Source organism: Salvelinus fontinalis, chromosome 39, assembly GCF_029448725.1.
Source record: "Salvelinus fontinalis isolate EN_2023a chromosome 39, ASM2944872v1, whole genome shotgun sequence".
NCBI classification, from domain to species: Eukaryota; Metazoa; Chordata; class Actinopteri; order Salmoniformes; family Salmonidae; genus Salvelinus; species Salvelinus fontinalis.
In genome coordinates this window covers 9,440,398-9,459,614 of record NC_074703.1, presented here as the reverse complement: position 1 = coordinate 9,459,614, position 19,217 = coordinate 9,440,398, and the positions used below count along the sequence as shown (strand labels likewise).

At 45.4% G+C, this 19,217-nt stretch overlaps 1 protein-coding gene and 1 pseudogene across 1 annotated transcript; one reads left to right on the top strand and one right to left on the bottom strand.

Annotated features, from left to right (window-relative positions):
• The first annotated feature begins 6,764 nt into the window (after positions 1-6,764).
• Positions 6,765-10,022, top strand: LOC129838722 (unique cartilage matrix-associated protein-like). Its single transcript, XM_055905879.1, has 5 exons — positions 6,765-6,855; positions 7,077-7,142; positions 7,230-7,325; positions 8,976-9,074; positions 9,459-10,022. Exons 1-5 carry the CDS (start codon positions 6,798-6,800, stop codon positions 9,545-9,547), a joined length of 408 nt encoding a protein of 135 aa, XP_055761854.1. The 5' UTR covers positions 6,765-6,797; the 3' UTR covers positions 9,548-10,022.
• Positions 10,023-10,540: 518 nt separating this feature from the next.
• On the bottom strand, positions 10,541-18,956 carry LOC129838361 (protein MCM10 homolog; annotated as a pseudogene).
• Positions 18,957-19,217: the final 261 nt, after the last annotated feature.

Here is a 19,217-nt window from a genome sequence, read left to right as displayed (position 1 = left end):
TCCCGCCTTGTCCCAGATCCAGACATAGTGTTGGGGGGAGGTAGAGTTCTTAGAATGGTGTGGGGGAGGGGGGGGGATCAGGGATAGAGGGATGAGACTGATGAGATCAGGGATAGGGGGATGAGAAAGAGCATTACAATTAAGATGAATAGCGTCCAACTCCAATTTCTTGCAAGTGATATATAAATCCTGTGTGTGAAGGAAAGAGAGTTCCTGTGTGTGAGGAAGCGTTTGCCCTGTGTTTTCAAATGGAGGCTGAGATGTTTCCTGACTTGGGCTGATGCCTCTCCTGTGGAACCAAAGAAAACACCTGAGGACTGCCCGTGTGTGTGTGTGTGTGTGTGTGTGTGTGTGTGTGTGTGTGTGTGTGTGTGTGTGTGTGTGTGTGTGTGTGTGTGTGTGTGTGTGTGTGTGTGTGTGTGTGTGTGTGTGTGTGTGTGTGTGTGTGCGTGCGCGCGTGCGTGCGTGTGTGTCAGTGGCTAAGAGACTGTCACACAGTCTCTTAGCCACCAGTCTCTTAGCCACTCATTCACTCAGAAAAACAAAAGCCAAGGACAGACTCCTCTGCTCAGTTTTCTACTTCAGTCTTAACATTGCCTTCTCTTCTTGATTTTTCCAGTACATAGACACCTGCATGTGTTTATGTAAATGCATAAACAGTCCTCAAGGTGGCGTCCTCGAGTTACTACATTATAGTAAACTGCATGATGTCTTTTGCAGTATTTGTGGAGGTGGTCTGGCTGTTTGTCATTATTGTGGCTACATAGATACTGAAGGTAGATTCCTTTTAGAGGAATGAAGAAAAACATCTGAACTTCACCTTGAAGCTTGAATGTGAAACAGTAAAAGTTATTCAGCTCTCAGGGCCCTCAGATCCTCAAAAAGTTATACAGCTGCACCATTGAGAGCATCTTGACTGGCTGCATCATCACTTGCCCATATGGAAATGATATAGAATAATTTAACGAGATTCTTATATGTTCTAGTCAGTAATACACAATACACAAACAAGACTCATAGAATATTCTTGTAATATCTCACTTCTATGGGTGGTTAACATTTAGACAACAGAAATGTTGCATGTATTATATTAAAAAAACATACAAGAGACATGTAAGCTAAGCCTTGTAAGATCTCACATATATGGGACATACACATTTCAAAGCACTTGTATAACACTGTCTGACGTCATTGACGCATGCAATGTGACACTTGTTGAAAAGGAGGAGAGGATGAGAGGAGGAGAGGGGGAGGAGAGGAGAGAAGAAGAGGAAGATGAGAGAAGGAGGACAGGAGGAGGAGAGAGGAGAACATGAGGAGAGAAGGAGGAGGAGGAGGAGGAGGAGGAGGAGGAGGAGGAGGAGGAGGAGGAGGAGGAGGAGGAGGAGGAGGAGGAGAGAAGACAAGAAGAGGAAGAAGATAGAAGGCGGGCAGGAGGAGGAGAGGAGAGGAGAAAAAGAGGAGGAAGAGGAGAGAAAGACAGGAGGAGAGGAGGAGGACGTGGAGGAGGAGAGGAGAGAAGAAGGACGGGAAGGATGAGGATGAGGAGGAGGAGAGGAGAGAAGACGAGGAGGAGAGGGAGAAGAGGAGGAAGAGGAGGGGGGGCATAACTTTAATAGCAGCAGTGAATCTATTTCGTTATTAAGTGGAGATATCTCAACAATCATTCTCACGACAGCACATTGGTCCAGTAGTAGTCAGTGACAAATATCAAATTTAAGCAGTTCAGGGCTTGGTAAAAACCCTGGACTGGAGACTGAAGGGATAGCTGTCGATAGATCAGCTGTCCAGTAGGAGGTGCTGCACAGCCCTAACCATGGAAACTCACACCTGAAAAATGTACATACAAATATTATATTTCTCTCATAGTAATTGTCGTGTTTTTTTATACGCTGACTTGTGAAACCTACAAGGAAAGCATTTATTTTGTAGAGGTTAGATTCTCAGAACATACACTTTTCTTACAATATTCATAGATGACTCATGTGTATGTCACATAACACATATACAAATACACCACCGACATGTAAGGAAAAACCTACAAAATCTTACATGACCCTTATTAGATGACTTATTATGTTTTTGAACAAATAATCTTCTTCTGCCATACAAGAATCTTATTTAATTTTCATGATTATTTTCACCAGTTGTTTACGAAGCATGTGACAAATAACATTTCATTTGAGTTTGTCTGCTTGCCAATCACAGACACACACAGGTATGTGTCAGTGTGTGTGTATATGTTTATGTCTATGAGAAAGGTACAACAAAAACACTCACCTTGCATCACACTCACCGCAAGGTTCACAAACCATCCCACACTTGGGGTGAACGGTCGTAAACCAGGTCTGAAAAAAAGGAAACTAGACCATAAACATCTTGACAGGGAAGGAACTACCCTTACTGATGCTAAAGTTACATTCCGATATTTTTTCAGACTTACCATTTGTGTGTGAATAAGTTGTGTGAGTTCATATGAGGGTAATGTCAGTGGAGGCTGCTAAGGGGAGGACGGCTCATAATAATGTCTGGAACGGAGCAAATGGAATGGCATCAAACACAAAGAAACTACAGGTGAAGTCGGAAGTTTACATACACCTTAGCCGAATACATTTAAACTCAGTTTTTCACTATTCCTGACATTTAAACCTAGTAAGAATTTCCTGTCTTAGGTCAGCTAGGATCACCACTTTATTTTAAGAATGTGAAATGTCAGAATAATAGTAGAGAGAATTATTTATTTCAGCGTTTATTTCATTCAACACATTCCCAGTGTGTCAGAAGTTTACATACACTCAATTAGTATTTGGTAGCATTTCCTTTAAATTGTTTAACTTGGGTCAAACGTTTCACGTAGCCTTCCACAAGCTTCCCACAATAAGTTGGGTGAATTTTGGGCCATTCCTCCTGAGAGAGCTGGTGTAACCGAGTCAGGTTTGTAGGCCTCCTTGCTCGCACACGCTTTTTCAGTTCTGCCCACACATTTTCTATAGGATTGAGTTCAGGGCTTTGTGATGGCCACTCCAATACCTTGACTTTGTTGTCCTTAAGCCATTTTGCCACAACTTTGGAAGTATGATGTTGTTAGGCTTGCAAGTCTCCCCCTTTTACCTCCAAACATAACGATGGGCATTATGGCCAAACAGTTCTATTTTTGTTTCATCAGACCAGAGGACATTTCTCCAAAAAGTACAATCTTTGTACCCATGTGCAGTTGCAAACTGTAGGCTAGTTTTTCATGGCGGTTTTGGAGCAGTGGCTTCTTCCTTGCTGAGTGGCCTTTCAGGTTATGTCGATATAGGACTCGTTTTACTGTGGATATAGATACTTTTGTACCTGTTTCCTCCAGTATCTTCACAAGGTCCTTTACTGTTGTTCTGGGATTGATTTGCACTTTTCCCACCAAAGTACATTCATCTCTAGGAGACAGAACGTGTCTCCTTCCTGAGCGATATGACGGCTGCGTGGTCCCATGGTGTTTATACTTGCGTACTATTGTTTGTACAGATGAACGTGGTACCTTCAGGCGTTTGGAAATTGCTCCCAAGGATGAACCAGACTTGTGGAGATCTACATTTTTTTTCTGAGATCTTGGCTGATTTCTTTTGATTTTCCCATGATGTCAAGCAAAGAGGTACTGAGTTTGAAGGTAGGCCTTGAAATACATCAACAAGTACACCTCCAATTGACTCAAATGATGTCAAGTAGCCTATCAGAAGCTTCTAAAGCCATGACATAATTTTCTGGTATTTTCCAAGCTGTTTAAAGGCACAGTCAACTTAATGTATGTAAACTTCTGACCCACTTGAACTGTGATGCAGTGAATTATAAGTGAAATAATCTGTCTGTGAACAATTGTTGGAAAAATGACTTGCGTCATGCACAAAGTAGATGTCCTAACCGACTTGCCAATACTATAGTTTGTTAACAATACATTTGTTGAGTGGTTGAAAAACGAGTTTTAATGACTCCAACCTAAGTGTTTGTAAACTTCCGACTTCAGCTGTATGTGTTTGATGTATTTGATACCATTTCACTTGTTCTGCTCCAGCCATTACCACGAGCCCGTCCTCCCCAATTAAGGTGCCACCAACCTCCTGTGGAGGGTATAGCACATTGTTTGTAACTTATGGGAGCTGTGCCCATCGGGGCAATGCACAGTACTGAGATCATCTATACCAGAGTGGCGAATGGGCTCTGCTGCTTTGTATATGCCCAGGCCTGGCAAGGCTGGCATGCATCAACACGAAACACACACGCCAGCTTCCCCTCAGGGGAAAAACATATGCATCTACACACACAATACAACAGATGGACACACACAGCAAGTTAACACACAGACAAACACATTTGAATCCCCATCTGTATTTCCTCCTTAAGAGTCTCCTGGTCTACAAGTCTCCAAGCAGCGAAAACATCAGAGTTGAAAACGTAAAACACACATTACGTCTTCACATGTACAAACTGACGAATACAAAAGCAGCTTTGACATCTCCAACGAGACCCTGGTCACGGATTGGACAGTGATGAAAGAAGTGTCCTCATTGGCCTGAACTGACCTCAGATCAGTAACCCGGAGCAGACCACACACACCTGTGATTCTTACATGGTCATTTAGATCAGTGACACCCTTATGATTTGGGAGGTGTAATGAAAGTCAATCTCTGCCTCTGCTCCTTATCACTCGCTCTCTCCTTCTCCTATACGTCCCTTTCTCTCATCCTTCTCTCTCTCTCTCCTTCATCCCTCTCTTCTGCATGACATAAACCCAGCAAAAAAAGAAACATCCTCTCACTGTCAACTGCGTTTATTTTCAGCAAACTTAACATGTGTAAATATTTGTATGAACACAACAAGATACAACAACTGAGACATAAACTGAACAAGTTCCACAGACATGTGACTAACAGAAATGGAATAATGTGTCCCTGAACAAAGGGGGGATCAAAATCAAAAGTAAGTCAGTATCCGGTGTGGCCACCAGCTGCATTAAGTACTGCAGTGCATCGCCTCCTCATGGACTGCACCAGATTTGCCAGTTCTTGCTGTGAGATATTAACCCACTCTTCCACCAAGGCACCTGCAAGTTCCCGGGCATTTCTGGGGGGAATGGCCCTAGGCCTCACCCTCCGATCCAACAGGTCCCAGACGTGCTCAATGGGATTGAGATCTGGGCTCTTCGCTGGCCATGGCAGAACACTGACATTCCTGTCTTGCAGGAAATCGCACAGAACGAGCAGTATGGCTGGGGGCATTGTCATGCTGGAGGGTCATGTCAGGATGAGCCTGCAGGAAGGGTACCACATGAGGGAGGAGGATGTCTTCCCTGTAATGCACAGCGTTGAGATTGCCTGCAATGACAACAAGCTTAGTCCGATGATGCTGTGACACACCGCCCCAGACCATGATGGAACCTCCACCTCCAAATCGATCCCTCTCCAGAGTACAGGCCTCGGTGTAACACTCATTCCGATAAACGTGAATCCGACCATCACCCCTGGTAAGACAAAACCGCGACTCGTCAGAGAAGAGCACTTTTTGCCAGTCCTGTCTGGTCCAGCGAAGGTGGGTTTGTGCCCATAGGCGACGTTGTTGCCGGTGATGTCTGGTGAGGACCTGCCTTACAACAGGCCTACAAACCCTCAGTCCAGCCTCTCTCAGCTTATTGCGGACAGTCTGAGCACTGATGGAGGGATTGTGCATTCCTGGTGTAACTTGGGCAGTTGTTGTTGCCATCCTGTACCTGTCCCGCAGGTGTGATGTTCGGATGTACCGATCCTGTGCAGGTGTTGTTACATGTGGTCTGCCACTGCGAGGACAATCAGCTGTCCATCCTGTCTCCCTGTAGCGCTGTCTTAGGCGTCTCACAGTACGGACATTTTAATTTATTGCCCTGGCCACATCTGACACATCTGTCCTCATGCCGCCTTGCAGCATGCCTAAGGCACGTTCACGCAGATGAGCAGGGACCCTGGGCATCTTTCTTTTGAGAAAGGCCTCTTTAGTGTCCTAAGTTTTCATAACTGTGACCTTAATTGCCTACCGTCTGTAAGCTGTTAGTGTCTTAACGACCGTTCCACAGGTGCATGTTCATTAATTGTTTATGGTTAATTGAACAAGCATGGGAAACAGTGTTTAAACCCTTTACAACAAATTATCTTTGAAAGACAGGGGCCTGAAAAAGCTATTTTTTTGTTGTTGCTGAGTTTATTTGTTTATTTGTTTAAAATTTTCTCCCTAGTCATAGACTGTTCTTTTTTCTACCGCACGGCAAGCGGTACCGGAGCACCAAGTCTAGGTCCAAGAGGCTTCTAAACAGCTTCTACCCCCAAGCCATAAGACTCCTGAACACCTAATCAAATGGCTACCCAGACTATTTGCATTGCCCCCCCCCCCCCCTCCTCTCCCCCTCTTTTACACCGCTGCTACTCTATTGTTGTCATCTATGCAGAGTCACTTTAATAACTGTACCTTCATGTACATATTACCTCAACTAACCGGTGCCCCCACACATGGACTCTGTTCCGGTGCCCCCCTGTATATAGTCTCTGGAGATTTTTCTTGTGTGTTCTTAAGTGTCTCTCTTCAGTAACGACAACAGATTCTGGCTCAGGTTATATTTCATGGCCCCCTCCTCTAGGCAAATGAAATTCCAGCTGTCCCCCTTCCCCAAAACTCCCTCTCTTTCTCTTTACACCCACTCTCTCTATCCCTCCCCTCTCCCTCCCTCGCCTCTCCCTCTCTCTCTCAGTTCATAACTTCACTGTTCGCAGCGCTGCTTCACTGTATTCTTCATCATGCCCTGGACTCATCTGGTCTTTCTCTCTCTGCTCGCCACCCTCCTCATCCTCACACGTAAGTACCACGATAAGGGATTGACATGCTGGGGGGGGGTGGGGTCAAGGTAGGGTGTGGGAGAGGAGGTGGAGGGTGACATTTTTTACTTTTTATGGTGTAGGTTTGATGTTTACGGTGAGACTTTTTTCTGAAAGGTGCCTGTGCAGAACTTCTAGAAAGAGGCCTTGCTGATCAGCTCAAGTGTAAAATTGACATAAACCTCTCTCTCTCTTTCCCAGTCTCCCCCGGGGTGCGGAGTGCATCGGTGAGAGATGGAAGAGAGGGAAAAGCTGCAGAGCCCAAAGGTGAGTGTCATATGTTCCATTCCCCTTCCCAACCCGAGTGACCCCAATGGCCCTCTTTGACCCTTACCTGCTACCCTCTGCCCCCAGGGTCAGCGCGGCGAGTCTTCATGCCCGAGGCGGATGCAGCAAACTTCTTCAAAAAGCGTAGTCGGCGCTCGGCCAAACATGAGGCGGAGGTCCTCGGTGAGGCTGTTTACCGTCACTATGGGGCGTTACCATGGAGCCAGGGCAGGGGCAGGACAGGGGGCATGCGGGTTGATGATGGTAGTGTTTGCATGTGGTTGAAGTTGCTGGTGCCATTATGGACAGTTTGTTTTGGGAGGTTTGCAGAACTCTGTAGAGACTGGTGGTGTGTGTGTGTGTGTGGGTGTGTGTACTCAAAGTATATTAATTTTATGGTCTGTGGATTAAAATGTTGGGTGGTGTGGTTTGAGGTCATGGCTGTGAACTCTGAGGGCAGACTGAAGACTCCCACAGGTGTATCGCTGGCAGCTGCTCCAAAAGCTTAAAAGCATTTGAAGCCATCTGTTTCACACACACGCAGGCAGGCACGCACGCACACACTGACTGGAGGCAGCAAAAGGAGTCACAGGGTAGTATGGAGCAGCCTCTCTCTCTCTCTCTCAAAATACTGTTTATATCGCCTGCCAGCCAGTCACCAAGGCGCTGGGTGTGCACGAGAGAGAAGGGAGAGAAGTGTGTGTGTGTGCGTGAGGGTATGTGTAAATGTGTGTGTATGTGTGTATACGACTTTGTTGTGACCGTGTTAGTGGAGTGATGCGCAGGTAAAATGGAAGGCACTGCAGGAGCTGAGACAGGAATGTGTGGACCAATTAACCATTCTAGTGCAGAGAGAGAGAGAACAAGAGGAAATGAGAGGGAGAAAAGAAAGAGAAGAAACCTGAGGAGGATAATGGAAAGGTCTGTTAACTTGGTCATTGGGTTACATTAAGACACGTGAGCAGGTCTGCAGCCACGACGACAGAGAGACAGAGAGAGGGAGAGAAAGAGAGATTTGTGACCTGTTGCCACAAGGAAAGGGCAACCAGTAAATACAACCAATATTTTTTTTTCTTCCCTTTTGTACTTTAACTATTTTCACATCATTATAACATTGTACATAGCCACAATATGACATTTGAAATGTGTCTATCCCTTAGAAAATTGTGATTGTAATGTTTATTGTTAATTTTTGATTGTTTATTTTACTTGCTTTGGTAATGTAAGTATATGTTTCTCATGCCAATAAATCCCTTTGAATTGAATCAGACAGAGAGAGAGAGGGAGAGATAGCGAACCCAACCAGTAAGTCTAGTACCTGAGAAAGTTTCCATTCCGCAAAGCCTCATTCCACCAGACCGTTTTGTAAGAACACAACCAAACTATTCAGTGTGTGTGTGTACTCCAAAATATTGTGATGTCACCTTAAAACGTCTGTGAGTACCCCAATGAGGGCTAGTGTCCAATGTATACAGCACCGGCCTCTGTGTGTGTGTGTGTGTGTGTGTGTGTGTGTGTGTGTGTGTGTGTGTGTGTGTGTGTGTGTGTGTGTGTGTGTGTGTGTGTGTGTGTGTGTGTGTGTGTGTGTGTGTGTGTGTGTGTGTGTATAAAGCTACAGGTACAATATCTCTCCCAAAAACTGTGTGATAGAGTTGGACTGCCTGTAATGTGTGGCGTGAGGAAAGTGTGAGGTGAGGACAGGTTGGAAGTTTGGCGCCAAACATCTTTGAGGTTCATTACGTAACTAAGACAACACCTCTCACTCTACCTTAGTGACCATAACACCTTCTTCCATCTCTCTCTCTCTTTTCCCCCTCCTCCCTCCCTCCGTAGCTGAGCAGAGGGTAAGGCTGTCAGCTGATGAGAGGAGGAGGGAGTACTATGACGAACAGAGGAACGAGTTTGAGAACTATGTGGAAGAGGAGCGCGATGGTAAGACCGACTAACTCTGTTCCAAAGATGAGGTTTAAAACCATAAGTGCCCATTTGGTTAAACTCAGACCCTTATACCTCTTAGTGGTAAACGCCACAGCTTGATTTATCTGCAGTAATCACAGAGTCTAATCACAGTTTTCACACAGTGTGCTGCACTGAACACTTTGACCACACGTCTGTATAGGGATGTGTTGGGTTTGTGGTAGTTCTTGTGCCTATTGTGTTACTGGGAAGTGTTTTCTCCCACATAAGTAAACCGAAGTGTTTCACATGAAGGACAGAAATACACTTTCATAGTCCTCCGCGTTCTACACTCTGCAGGTTGGCACAAACAAAAAACCCTCAACCCTCTTTCCCTTCTCCTCCTCTCTCCATCCACAGAGCAGGATGAGAGGACACGGGAGAAGACAGAGCAGTGGCGTGAGTTCCACTATGATGGACTCTACCCCCGCTATCCCCGCGGTTGGTGAGCATGCTCCATAGGCCAAGGAGATCAGAACATAGTGCACCAGCCTGTGATTGGCAGGACCCTGTGCCACTTAAGATACCTAGCCTATCAGACGGACATAACAAGACCATGGGCGGTGGCCAAAACATCACTCACCTAGGAGTTAAAAGGTTTACGTACAAAACCATTAAACTCAATCATTTAAAATGGTAGTATTATGTAGATAAAACAGTTTTGTAACATTTATATTAAAAACTATTAGACTGGCAGGTCATGTTTGATAAAGGAGGATGTCGTGATTGGTTGTGTGTTTCTATGCATGCTTATTTCAATCTCTATGTTTGTACATGTATCTGTGTGGTGTACTGTTTGGTGTGGTCTGTGTATCTTTCACATCTGTCTGTGTATCAAACTGTACGGTCTTTTCTGTATTGTAACCCAACTGTAATCACAAATATGAAACCTGTAACTGTAATTCAGAACCAGACACCAATAAAATGTACTGCTGTGAAAAATATTTTTTTTTGGCATATATAGAGCTTCTCATTGTTACAGTAAGTGTCACTAAATCAGGGGGTGAATTCTTAAGCACCTAGATTCCTAACCTGAATTAAATGTGTGTGTGAGAGAAAGAGAGTTGAAGGAGGGTAGAGAAAGAGCAAGTGAAAAGAGAGAGGGGAGGCTGAAGAAGGGATGATAAAATGAAAGTGTGCGAGTGAGTGCTGGGGAACTCATCAGACTGAGATTAATGTCGGGATTCCATGCGAGACTACCAACATTCCACAGCTGCAGCTTTAGACAGCACTGGGCAGAGAGCAGAGGACAGAGAGGGAAAGAGAAGATAGAGAAGTTTAACTATAAGGACCCTTGTTCAGACGTACTTGATCTTCTCTTTATCCAGCTCCTGTTACAATTTTGGGCCTCTCTAAAACTCCCTCAGACTGTAAGGACGCAATATAGGACAGGAGACAATTTTTTTCATCGAGCCCAAGTCAGAAAAGGAGGAGATGGTTGGTAAATTACCCAGCACGATTTAATCAGCACATTCCCATCAAAGCCAGCAGGAGGGATCAACAAACAACTCATTCGGAAATACAATTGAATCCATTCAAAACGCAGCAATTTAAAATCCATAATCAACTTCAAATTATATCCACAGTATAAAAAAACAACATTAAAAGGACATTTAAAAAGCACTCTACAACACGCAGATAAATATAACACAAGAAAGTCCAATAGCACCAGCAGCAGTCGCTTCATATGATGAAGACAATGATGAAGGTGATTGTAAGTGACTGAGGACTACAGCAGGCCGTTGAGGAACTTGGGCTGCTCATCACCTCGAGCAGCTCCCCAGCTATCTAAGGCCCTAACTTCTCCTGTGGACAGGAACAGGAAGTAGTAGTCAAACCAAGGACCAATCAGATGGGAGAAGGAAGTGCTTTGGGTCCATCTGAACTCCAAACCTACTAAAACGCGACACTTACCTTCAATATGCCGTCTCTTTCCCATTACAACAGGCCACAGTTACTGCAATAGAGAACGTAGCATTATCATATCTGATGAACGCAGTAGCACGTGACCTGCATTGTGTTTCAGAGTGAGCGCCTCGACTGTAGCGCGTGTGTGTACATGTCTCACCTGCAGTGTTTGTGTGGCAGGCGGTCCAGTGCGATGGCTCTCTGTCCACAGAGGCACTTGAAGAAGCGTTTGGTGGCGTCGTGCCACTGCAGCTCATGCTTCTCCTCCACACAGCGATCAGCAGGCTTGAAGTATGTGTACTTACACTGGAGACAAGACAGTTATATTGGTCTGACAGGATGATTAAATAATGTTGATAGTAGGTGAATTAGAATTCTGAGCAGTCTGCCTGATCTGCCATCATGCTAGGTTTACACACGCCATTGGGACCGGCTACTAGCCTATTAAACTTGGCTGTGGCCAGGGTCATGGACGCTCTGTAGCCACGGTGATTTGAGCGACCTGATTGGGCAGCACAGTAGATGCACTCGATTTAGTCACAGATTTGCCGACGTTGTGCCGAAAATCCCTCCCCCCTCCCTAATCGCCTTAATTTTGTGGCTAGAGTCAAATACTTTCTATAGAACAAACTTCACATAAGGATAGGAAACCGAAATGAATAATTAATGTATGTTAATGTATTATTATCCTTACACTTTCAGACATGGAAGAGATGACGAATTTTGGCAACGAGATTTATTTATAGACTAAAACAAAATCAGTAGCGGTATTAGGTACGGGCGACATGGGCAGCCGCCCAGGGAGGTACAGGGTCATACAAGCTAGAACCGGCACATACACTTAAAACAAATAGCCAAACAGAAAACTACTAAAAATCAGTGAAATGTAGGCTAAACTGACAACGGAATGTAGAGCAGAAATCTCAACTAACAAGCAAGTCGCAGAAATGAAGAACGCGAAGAGGGGGATTTTCGGCACACCGGTCTTCTGGGTAGGCGGAGTTTGTCTCACGGGAAGATTTACCCAGTGCGCAGGACTTTTGAATCAAGTGCACCTACCGGCAACAGCTCAACACAATGTTAAAAAGGAGCGCAAGCCTTTGTCGTTCGTTGGCTTTTCTACAGAAATATTTGGTGATCGACTAGGAATGCGACCATTGGTCTAATACCTTGATTCCATCTGAAATACACAGCGAAATTATTGAACAAATTATCGAGTTTACCTCCCAGAGTAGAAAGATGTGTTGTGGTATTGCATTCTGTTCATGTATTGTGATAAACTTGAGCAAATAATACATTTTCAATACATTTAGTTCATCCCTACTAAGGTCAATAAATTATTGAATATTGTTGAATTGTTTTAATGCCTGGATTCCATGAGGGCCCTAATTATCATATTTGGAGCAGAATGCTTCTCTCCACACTTAACGTCCCTGCAGTGATGGTTCACCATCTTCATCAAATGTTTTCACAATTTACCTGTAGATCATCTCCAAAAAGACTCGGCCTACCAGTAGCCTATGCAAATAAGGGAGTCAGATGACAGACTCTCTCAAAGATGCCATTGGGTAGGCTACACTGACCGACGAGACCAGAGTCACTCACATTAGAATCACCATCTGGCAAATGCCGACATCCTAGCAAAGGAATCCTAGGAAAGTCCTTCGGTTTACTTGTCTGATGCGATACCACGGACATATAATCACGTTGCAGGATTTATGAATGACAAAGGGATACAGGAGACTTTATTCAAGACCGTTCGACACCTTTAATAAACTAGTCAACACCTGCTGTTCAGTTGTCAATCAACGCACATTACATAGCCAATGCGCCACGACTCCGCGTGATTGGCTATGTGAAACACGCAAAATAAAAGAAATAAATGAATCTGCCAGAAAACAATAATTTGGCTAAGTGGGTTTCGACTCATCATTACCACTTACATTACGTGGGACGTGCAAATTCCCGACCACCATGCTCTCTCCCTCTGTGTAAAGAAATCTGACTGCAACCAACCACAGTGAGCACAAATTGTACCGGGAGGCGGGACAGACAGCAGACTGCATTTCCCTGTCATTGCTCGCTTTGTGACTGACAGGCACCTATCCTATCAATAAATCACTAGAAGATGCATATCTTTCATTCTAGTGGGAGATGGCTTGACGGACTAGCCAATTGAAACTCAAATGAAAAGTTGCCTACTTAATATGAAGTGGAAAAAGTAGCCAGTTGAAATTGAACCGGCTGATTACGTGCACTAATGGAAAGAACTGCTTAGAGACGACTGACGCTTACATAGGTAAACACACTGAACAACCAACACACAAATGCACACAATATTCACTGTGACACACACACAGTGCGGCAGCGCAGGCTGGTGAGATCAAGCCGAGGTAGTGGAAGCCGGTCTGACACAGTCATTGCTTCAGGCTGTTGACCTTCCCCTTGACCTTCCCTGAGAAAGACGACTGCAGCTCGGCCCGCTGGGCACTCATCTTCTTATACTGGGCCTTGACGTGGTACTGGCAGTACTGGCACTCATACGGCAGAGAGAGAGATAGCACATGACAACAGTCCTACACCCTCCTACTGCAGAGAGAGAGAGATAGCGCATGACAACAGTCCTACACCCTCCTACTGCAGAGAGAGAGATAGCACATGACAACAGTTCTACACCCTCCTACTGCAGAGAGAGATAGCACAGGACAACAGTTCTACACCCTCCTACTGCAGAGAGAGAGATAGCACAGGACAACAGTTCTACACCCTCCTACTGCAGAGAGAGAGATAGCACAGGACAACAGTTCTACACCCTCCTACTGCAGAGAGAGATAGCACAGGACAACAGTTCTACACCCTCCTACTGCAGAGAAACGCTTTCAACGATGTCACTTCACAAGTTCTCAAATGTCCCTCTCTATTTGGCGGTGGTATATGACTGACACAGTAAATATGAATGACACCGATCAGCCTTAAGGTCGGTTCTGAGGGTCAGTGTGGGTCAGAGAGTGGATGGAGGAGCTGTTGAGCGGTTCAGGTTGTGTGTGTTTCTGGATGCAAAGGCAAACCCACCAGGTTGACAATCTGAGAGCAGGGGTCTCCGTTCTTATTGGCTGCCTTACAGGTGCCATAGTCCTGAGCCTCCCCCATCAACAATACCTTCTGATGGTGGTCCACCGACAGAGACACCTGGGGGAGAGAAGATAGAGTGATGGTGAGAACACACACACACATACACACACTACAGAGAAAGTAAACACAGACACACACACACATACTACAGATAAAGTAAACACAGACACACACACAAATACTACAGATAAAGTAAACACAGACACACACATACACATACTACAGAGAAAGTAAACACAGACACACACACACACCCCGTCATATCCGTCTTTGGCCTTCATGGGGTTGGGGTTGAGGATGCCCATGACGGTGCCTGGCTCAGTCTTCCAGTGCTCCTTATCCACCTCCCCAAACAGCAAGAGAGACACGTACACTTGCAGGTCATGGAGGTCAGACAGCTTCCAGATGCTGGACGTCTTACCCTGTGAGCGGAGGGAGGGAAGGAGGGAGGGAGACAAGTCTTAGCGCTGACATCTCTGACCCATCTGAAATGATTACAGGTTGGCCCACGTCTTATCAAGTCAATGACTTATTTTATTGAACATTGGTCAACCTTACATACTTCTGGAGTCCTGAGTGTCCATGTCAATAAAACCAAATGATCAGTGACCTACTGTAGATGTTGAAGTTGCATGTTGGTATACAGTATAGAGCAGTGGAGGCTGCTGAGGCTCATAATAATGGCCGGAATGGAGCAAATGGAATGGCATCAAACACATGGAATCTATGTGTTTGATGTATTTGATACCATTCCACCTACTCCGCTCCATCCATTACCACGAGCCCGTCCTCCCCAATTAAGGTGCCACCAACCTCCTGTGATATAGAGGGGTAATTCTGGTCTTACACTGCTGTTGCTCTGTGGTGTGGCTTTGTTGACCAGCACAGCGAAGGTGACCCAGCCGCAGTCCTCCAGTTTCTCCCGGGCCAGGCGCTCAGGCAACTGGGAGAGCCGGATCAGCTTGCGGTCGGCCATCTTATACGATCCATCTCCATGGAGGACACGCGTGGTCGCCTGAAACCAACGAACCAATCAGAATCCAGATCTGAGCTTCGGACAAGAAACCTTGGAGTGTTTGTGTGTGTTATAGGTAGATGAGTGCGTGTGCGAGAGAGGTGTGTGTGTGTGCTCTGACCTCAGTCCAGAGTACTTCTCGATGGCGACGTCTTTAGGGAGAGATGGAAGGGGGTTGGCCTGTCGTACGGCGGACAGAGCTGCAGCAGCATTGGACTGGGAAGGTAGTGATGAACGTACAGTATTGTTGGTCCTACTACTGCTTGCTATTGGCTGGAAGGAGCTGTGAGTCTTAATCTCCACCAGTGGACCTCTGGTGTCTGTAGCGGCTGCTGTAGCGCTGGGCTGGACCTGGTGAGCTGTCCTTTGACCTTTGCGTTTGAACAGGTCAGCGTTGTTGAGTTGAGCGGTGAAGTCAGAGGACTCCTGTAGCTTGGTGCCGGCTCCTCGGTCTGGGGCAGACGAGGGCTTTCCTACTGTCAAAAACAACAGATGAAGAGATTCCTTTAAAACACACATCCACCACCCTCACCTATTTCACTTGACACAGATGCTTCTTATTTGACATGGTGTCACCACTGTGTTCCTGTATGGTCAGCCTAGACTTTGATGAGAATACACTCTGAAACTCAAATGGAACTACCTGGGCTAAAAAAACGTCTGAAAGTAATACCGGCTTGGGGCTTGGTCTTCTGTGTGGGACGAACTGGCTTGGAGGAGCTCTGTTTGGGGGGACTCTATGAGGGAGTGTTCGCTTTAGAAGGTGCCTTTGTTCCTGGGATGCTGTTTGTGGTAAAGGTGGCTGTAGAGCTCTTCTGGGAGGCCTCTAGCTGCTGCCTCTGCATCTGCTCCTGAATACGCCTCAGCTCCTCTGAGAACACACAGAAACACAACAGATATGATTACAACCAGAAATTTGCCATGAATTAAAAAGAAAAGGAGACAGCGTGCGAAGCTGACATACTTTAAGAGAAGGTATCTGCATTTTAGAAACATTTACTCTATACATACTATAGGCGTTAATGCTATGCTATAGCGCTATCATAATCATTTTTGAAGTACTGAACTCCTTGTGGACAAACCTTGTAAACCTTCTTGGGATTTATTGAGGTTGTCCGGAGCCTTCCCTACAGACGGCTGTGTTTAAACTTCTTCCTCCTCTTCAATGCCATCCACATCTCCAAAGAGGGCAACAACTTCATCCTCTTCCTCCCTCTCCAGCCCCTCCCTGTACTCTTCATCATCGTTGTCAAACAGATCATCTAGGTTGTCCTCTCCAGCCTCGTTCTCAGCCAGCAGCTGTTAGAAGGTCCAGGTCATCATCACCTGACACACACTGTTATACACTGCTCAAAAAAATAAAGGGAACACTTAAACAACACAATGTAACTCCAAGTCAATCACACTTCTGTGAAATCAAACTGTCCACTTAGGAAGCAACACTGATTGACAAGAAATTTCACATGCTGTTGTGCAAATGGAATAGACAAAAGGTGGAAATTATAGGCAATTAGCAAGACACCCCCAATAAAGGAGTGATTCTGCAGGTGGTGACCACAGACCACTTCTCAGTTCCTATGCTTCCTGACTGATGTTTTGGTCACTTTTGAATGCTGGCGGTGCTTTCACTCTAGTGGTAGCATGAAACGGAGTCTACAACCCACACAAGTGGCTCAGGTAGTGCAGCTCATCCAGGATGGCACATCAATGCGAGCTGTGGCAAGAAGGTTTGCTGTGTCTGTCAGCGTAGTGTCCAGAGCATGGAGGCGGTACCAGGAGACAGGCCAGTACATCAGGAGACGTGGAGGAGGCCGTAGGAGGGCAACAACCCAGCAGCAGGACCGCTACCTCCGCCTTTGTGCAATGAGGAGCACTGCCAGAGCCCTGCAAAATGACCTCCAGCAGGCCACAAATGTGCATGTGTCTGCTCAAACGGTCAGAAACAGACTCCATGAGGGTGGTATGAGGGCCCGATGTCCACAGGTGGGGGTTGTGCTTACAGCCCAACACCGTGCAGGACGTTTGGCATTTGCCAGAGAACACCAAGATTGGCAAATTCGCCACTGGCGCCCTGTGCTCTTCACAGATGAAAGCAGGTTCACACTGAGCACATGAGCACATGTGACAGACGTGACAGAGTCTGGAGACGCCGTGGAGAACGTTCTGCTGCCTGCAACATCTTCCAGCATGACCGGTTTGGCGATGGGTCAGTCATGGTGTGGGGTGGCATTTCTTTGTGGGGCCGCACAGCCCTCCATGTGCTCGCCAGAGGTAGCCTGACTGCCATTAGGTACTGAGATGAGATCCTAAGACCCCTTGTGAGACCATATGCTGACACATGCACATTTGTGGCCTGCTGGAGGTCATTTTGCAGGGCTCTGGCAGTGCTCCTCATTGCACAAAGGTGGAGGTAGCGGTCCTGCTGCTGGGTTGTTGCCCTCCTCCACGTCTCCTGATGTACTGGCCTGTCTCCTGGTAGCGCCTCCATGCTCTGGACACTACGCTGACAGACACAGCAAACCTTTTTGCCACAGCTCGCATTGATGTGCCATCCTGGATGAACTGCACTACCTGAGCCACTTGTGTGGGTTGTAGACTCCGTCTCATGCTACCACTAGAGTGAAAGCACCGCCAGCATTCAAAAGTGACCAAAACATCAGCCAGGAAGCATAGGAACTGAGAAGTGGTCTGTGGTCACCACCTGCAGAATCATTCCTTTATTGGGGGTGTCTTGCTAATTGCCTATAATTTCCACCTTTTGTCTATTCCATTTGCACAACAGCATGTGACATTTATTGTCAATCAGTGTTGCTTCCTAAGTGGACAGTTTGATTTCACAGAAGTGTGATTGACTTGGAGTTACATTGTGTTGTTTAAGTGTTCCCTTTATTTTTTTGAGCAGTGTAGTTTTGTTCAGAGCCATATATTTCCCACACTGCTTATACTCGCAACAATGCGTACAGCAAGCTAGCAAACAAATGATGAATATGATCTCCACTCCAGGCAGTGCGAAATCCGGGGAAGCGACGTCAACGTAGCAAGCAGTGACAGTGTGTATCACACGGCAAGCAACAATGCCACTTTGAGGTAATGAAGGTCACTTCGGGTCAAATTACGTTGTCGATTGTATACTTTTTGTGTAGTGACCAAGAAAACGACATTTTCTTGCAAATAATTATATTGTTCGCCTTATTTTATGGTTTCAGTCACTTCTCTAGCTAGCTATCTTCGTTTCTTCAAATTACTACTGAGAAAGAACTGAAATCTGGCGCCAAACGAAGGACCTCTATCAAATAGAATAGTGGCTGCTATTTTGCCTGTCCAAAGAATTTGTGGTAGACGTTTCCACTCACAGATCACCAGGGGTGGAAAAACTACCCAATTGTCATACTTTAGTAAAAGTAAAGATACCTTAAGTATCGAAATAATTTCAAATGTATTTTATTAAGCACACCTGACGGCACGGGTTTCTTGTTTTTTAAATTTTATACAGACAATCATGGTCACACTCCAACACTCAGACATGATTTACAAACAAAGCATTTGTGTCAGTTCAACAGATCAGAGGCAGAAAGGTTGACTAGGGATTTTCTCTTTAAATGCGTGAATTAGACTATTTTCCTGTCCTTCTAAACATTCAAAATGTAACGAGTACTTTTGGATGTCAGGGAAAATATATGGAGTAGAAAGTACATTATTTTCTTTAGTAATGTAGAGGAGTAAAAGTTGTCTGAAATACAAATAGTAAAGTAAAATACAGATACCCCAAAATACGACTTTTCACCGCTGCAAATTACTCGCATATCGCCAATAAAATCCTAGAAAAATGTATACTTAGTTGACATGAACTTAGAAATTATACACATTATTTGATACGTTTATTTCATTTTATTGACTGGTGTCTCAAAAGTAGGCATGGCTCATTTAAATATAGGTAACAACCGCTGTGCTAATTTATACACAAAGTTGGCGAATGTCAACAAACATGGTTTGTGCTATCCGGGATCCGGGATCAAGACAATATTGAATTTGAATGGTTAAGATAAGAGTTAGAGGTTATATTA

Excerpts from the sequence above, each read along its gene's own strand:
- LOC129838722 (XM_055905879.1), top strand. The coding sequence starts at position 6,798 with ATGCCCTGGACTCATCTGGTCTTTCTCTCTCTGCTCGCCACCCTCCTC. Across the intron at positions 6,856-7,076 it reads CACCCTCCTCATCCTCACAC|TCTCCCCCGGGGTGCGGAGT; the intron begins GTAAGTACCACG and ends TCTCTTTCCCAG. Across the intron at positions 7,143-7,229 it reads AAAAGCTGCAGAGCCCAAAG|GGTCAGCGCGGCGAGTCTTC; the intron begins GTGAGTGTCATA and ends CTCTGCCCCCAG.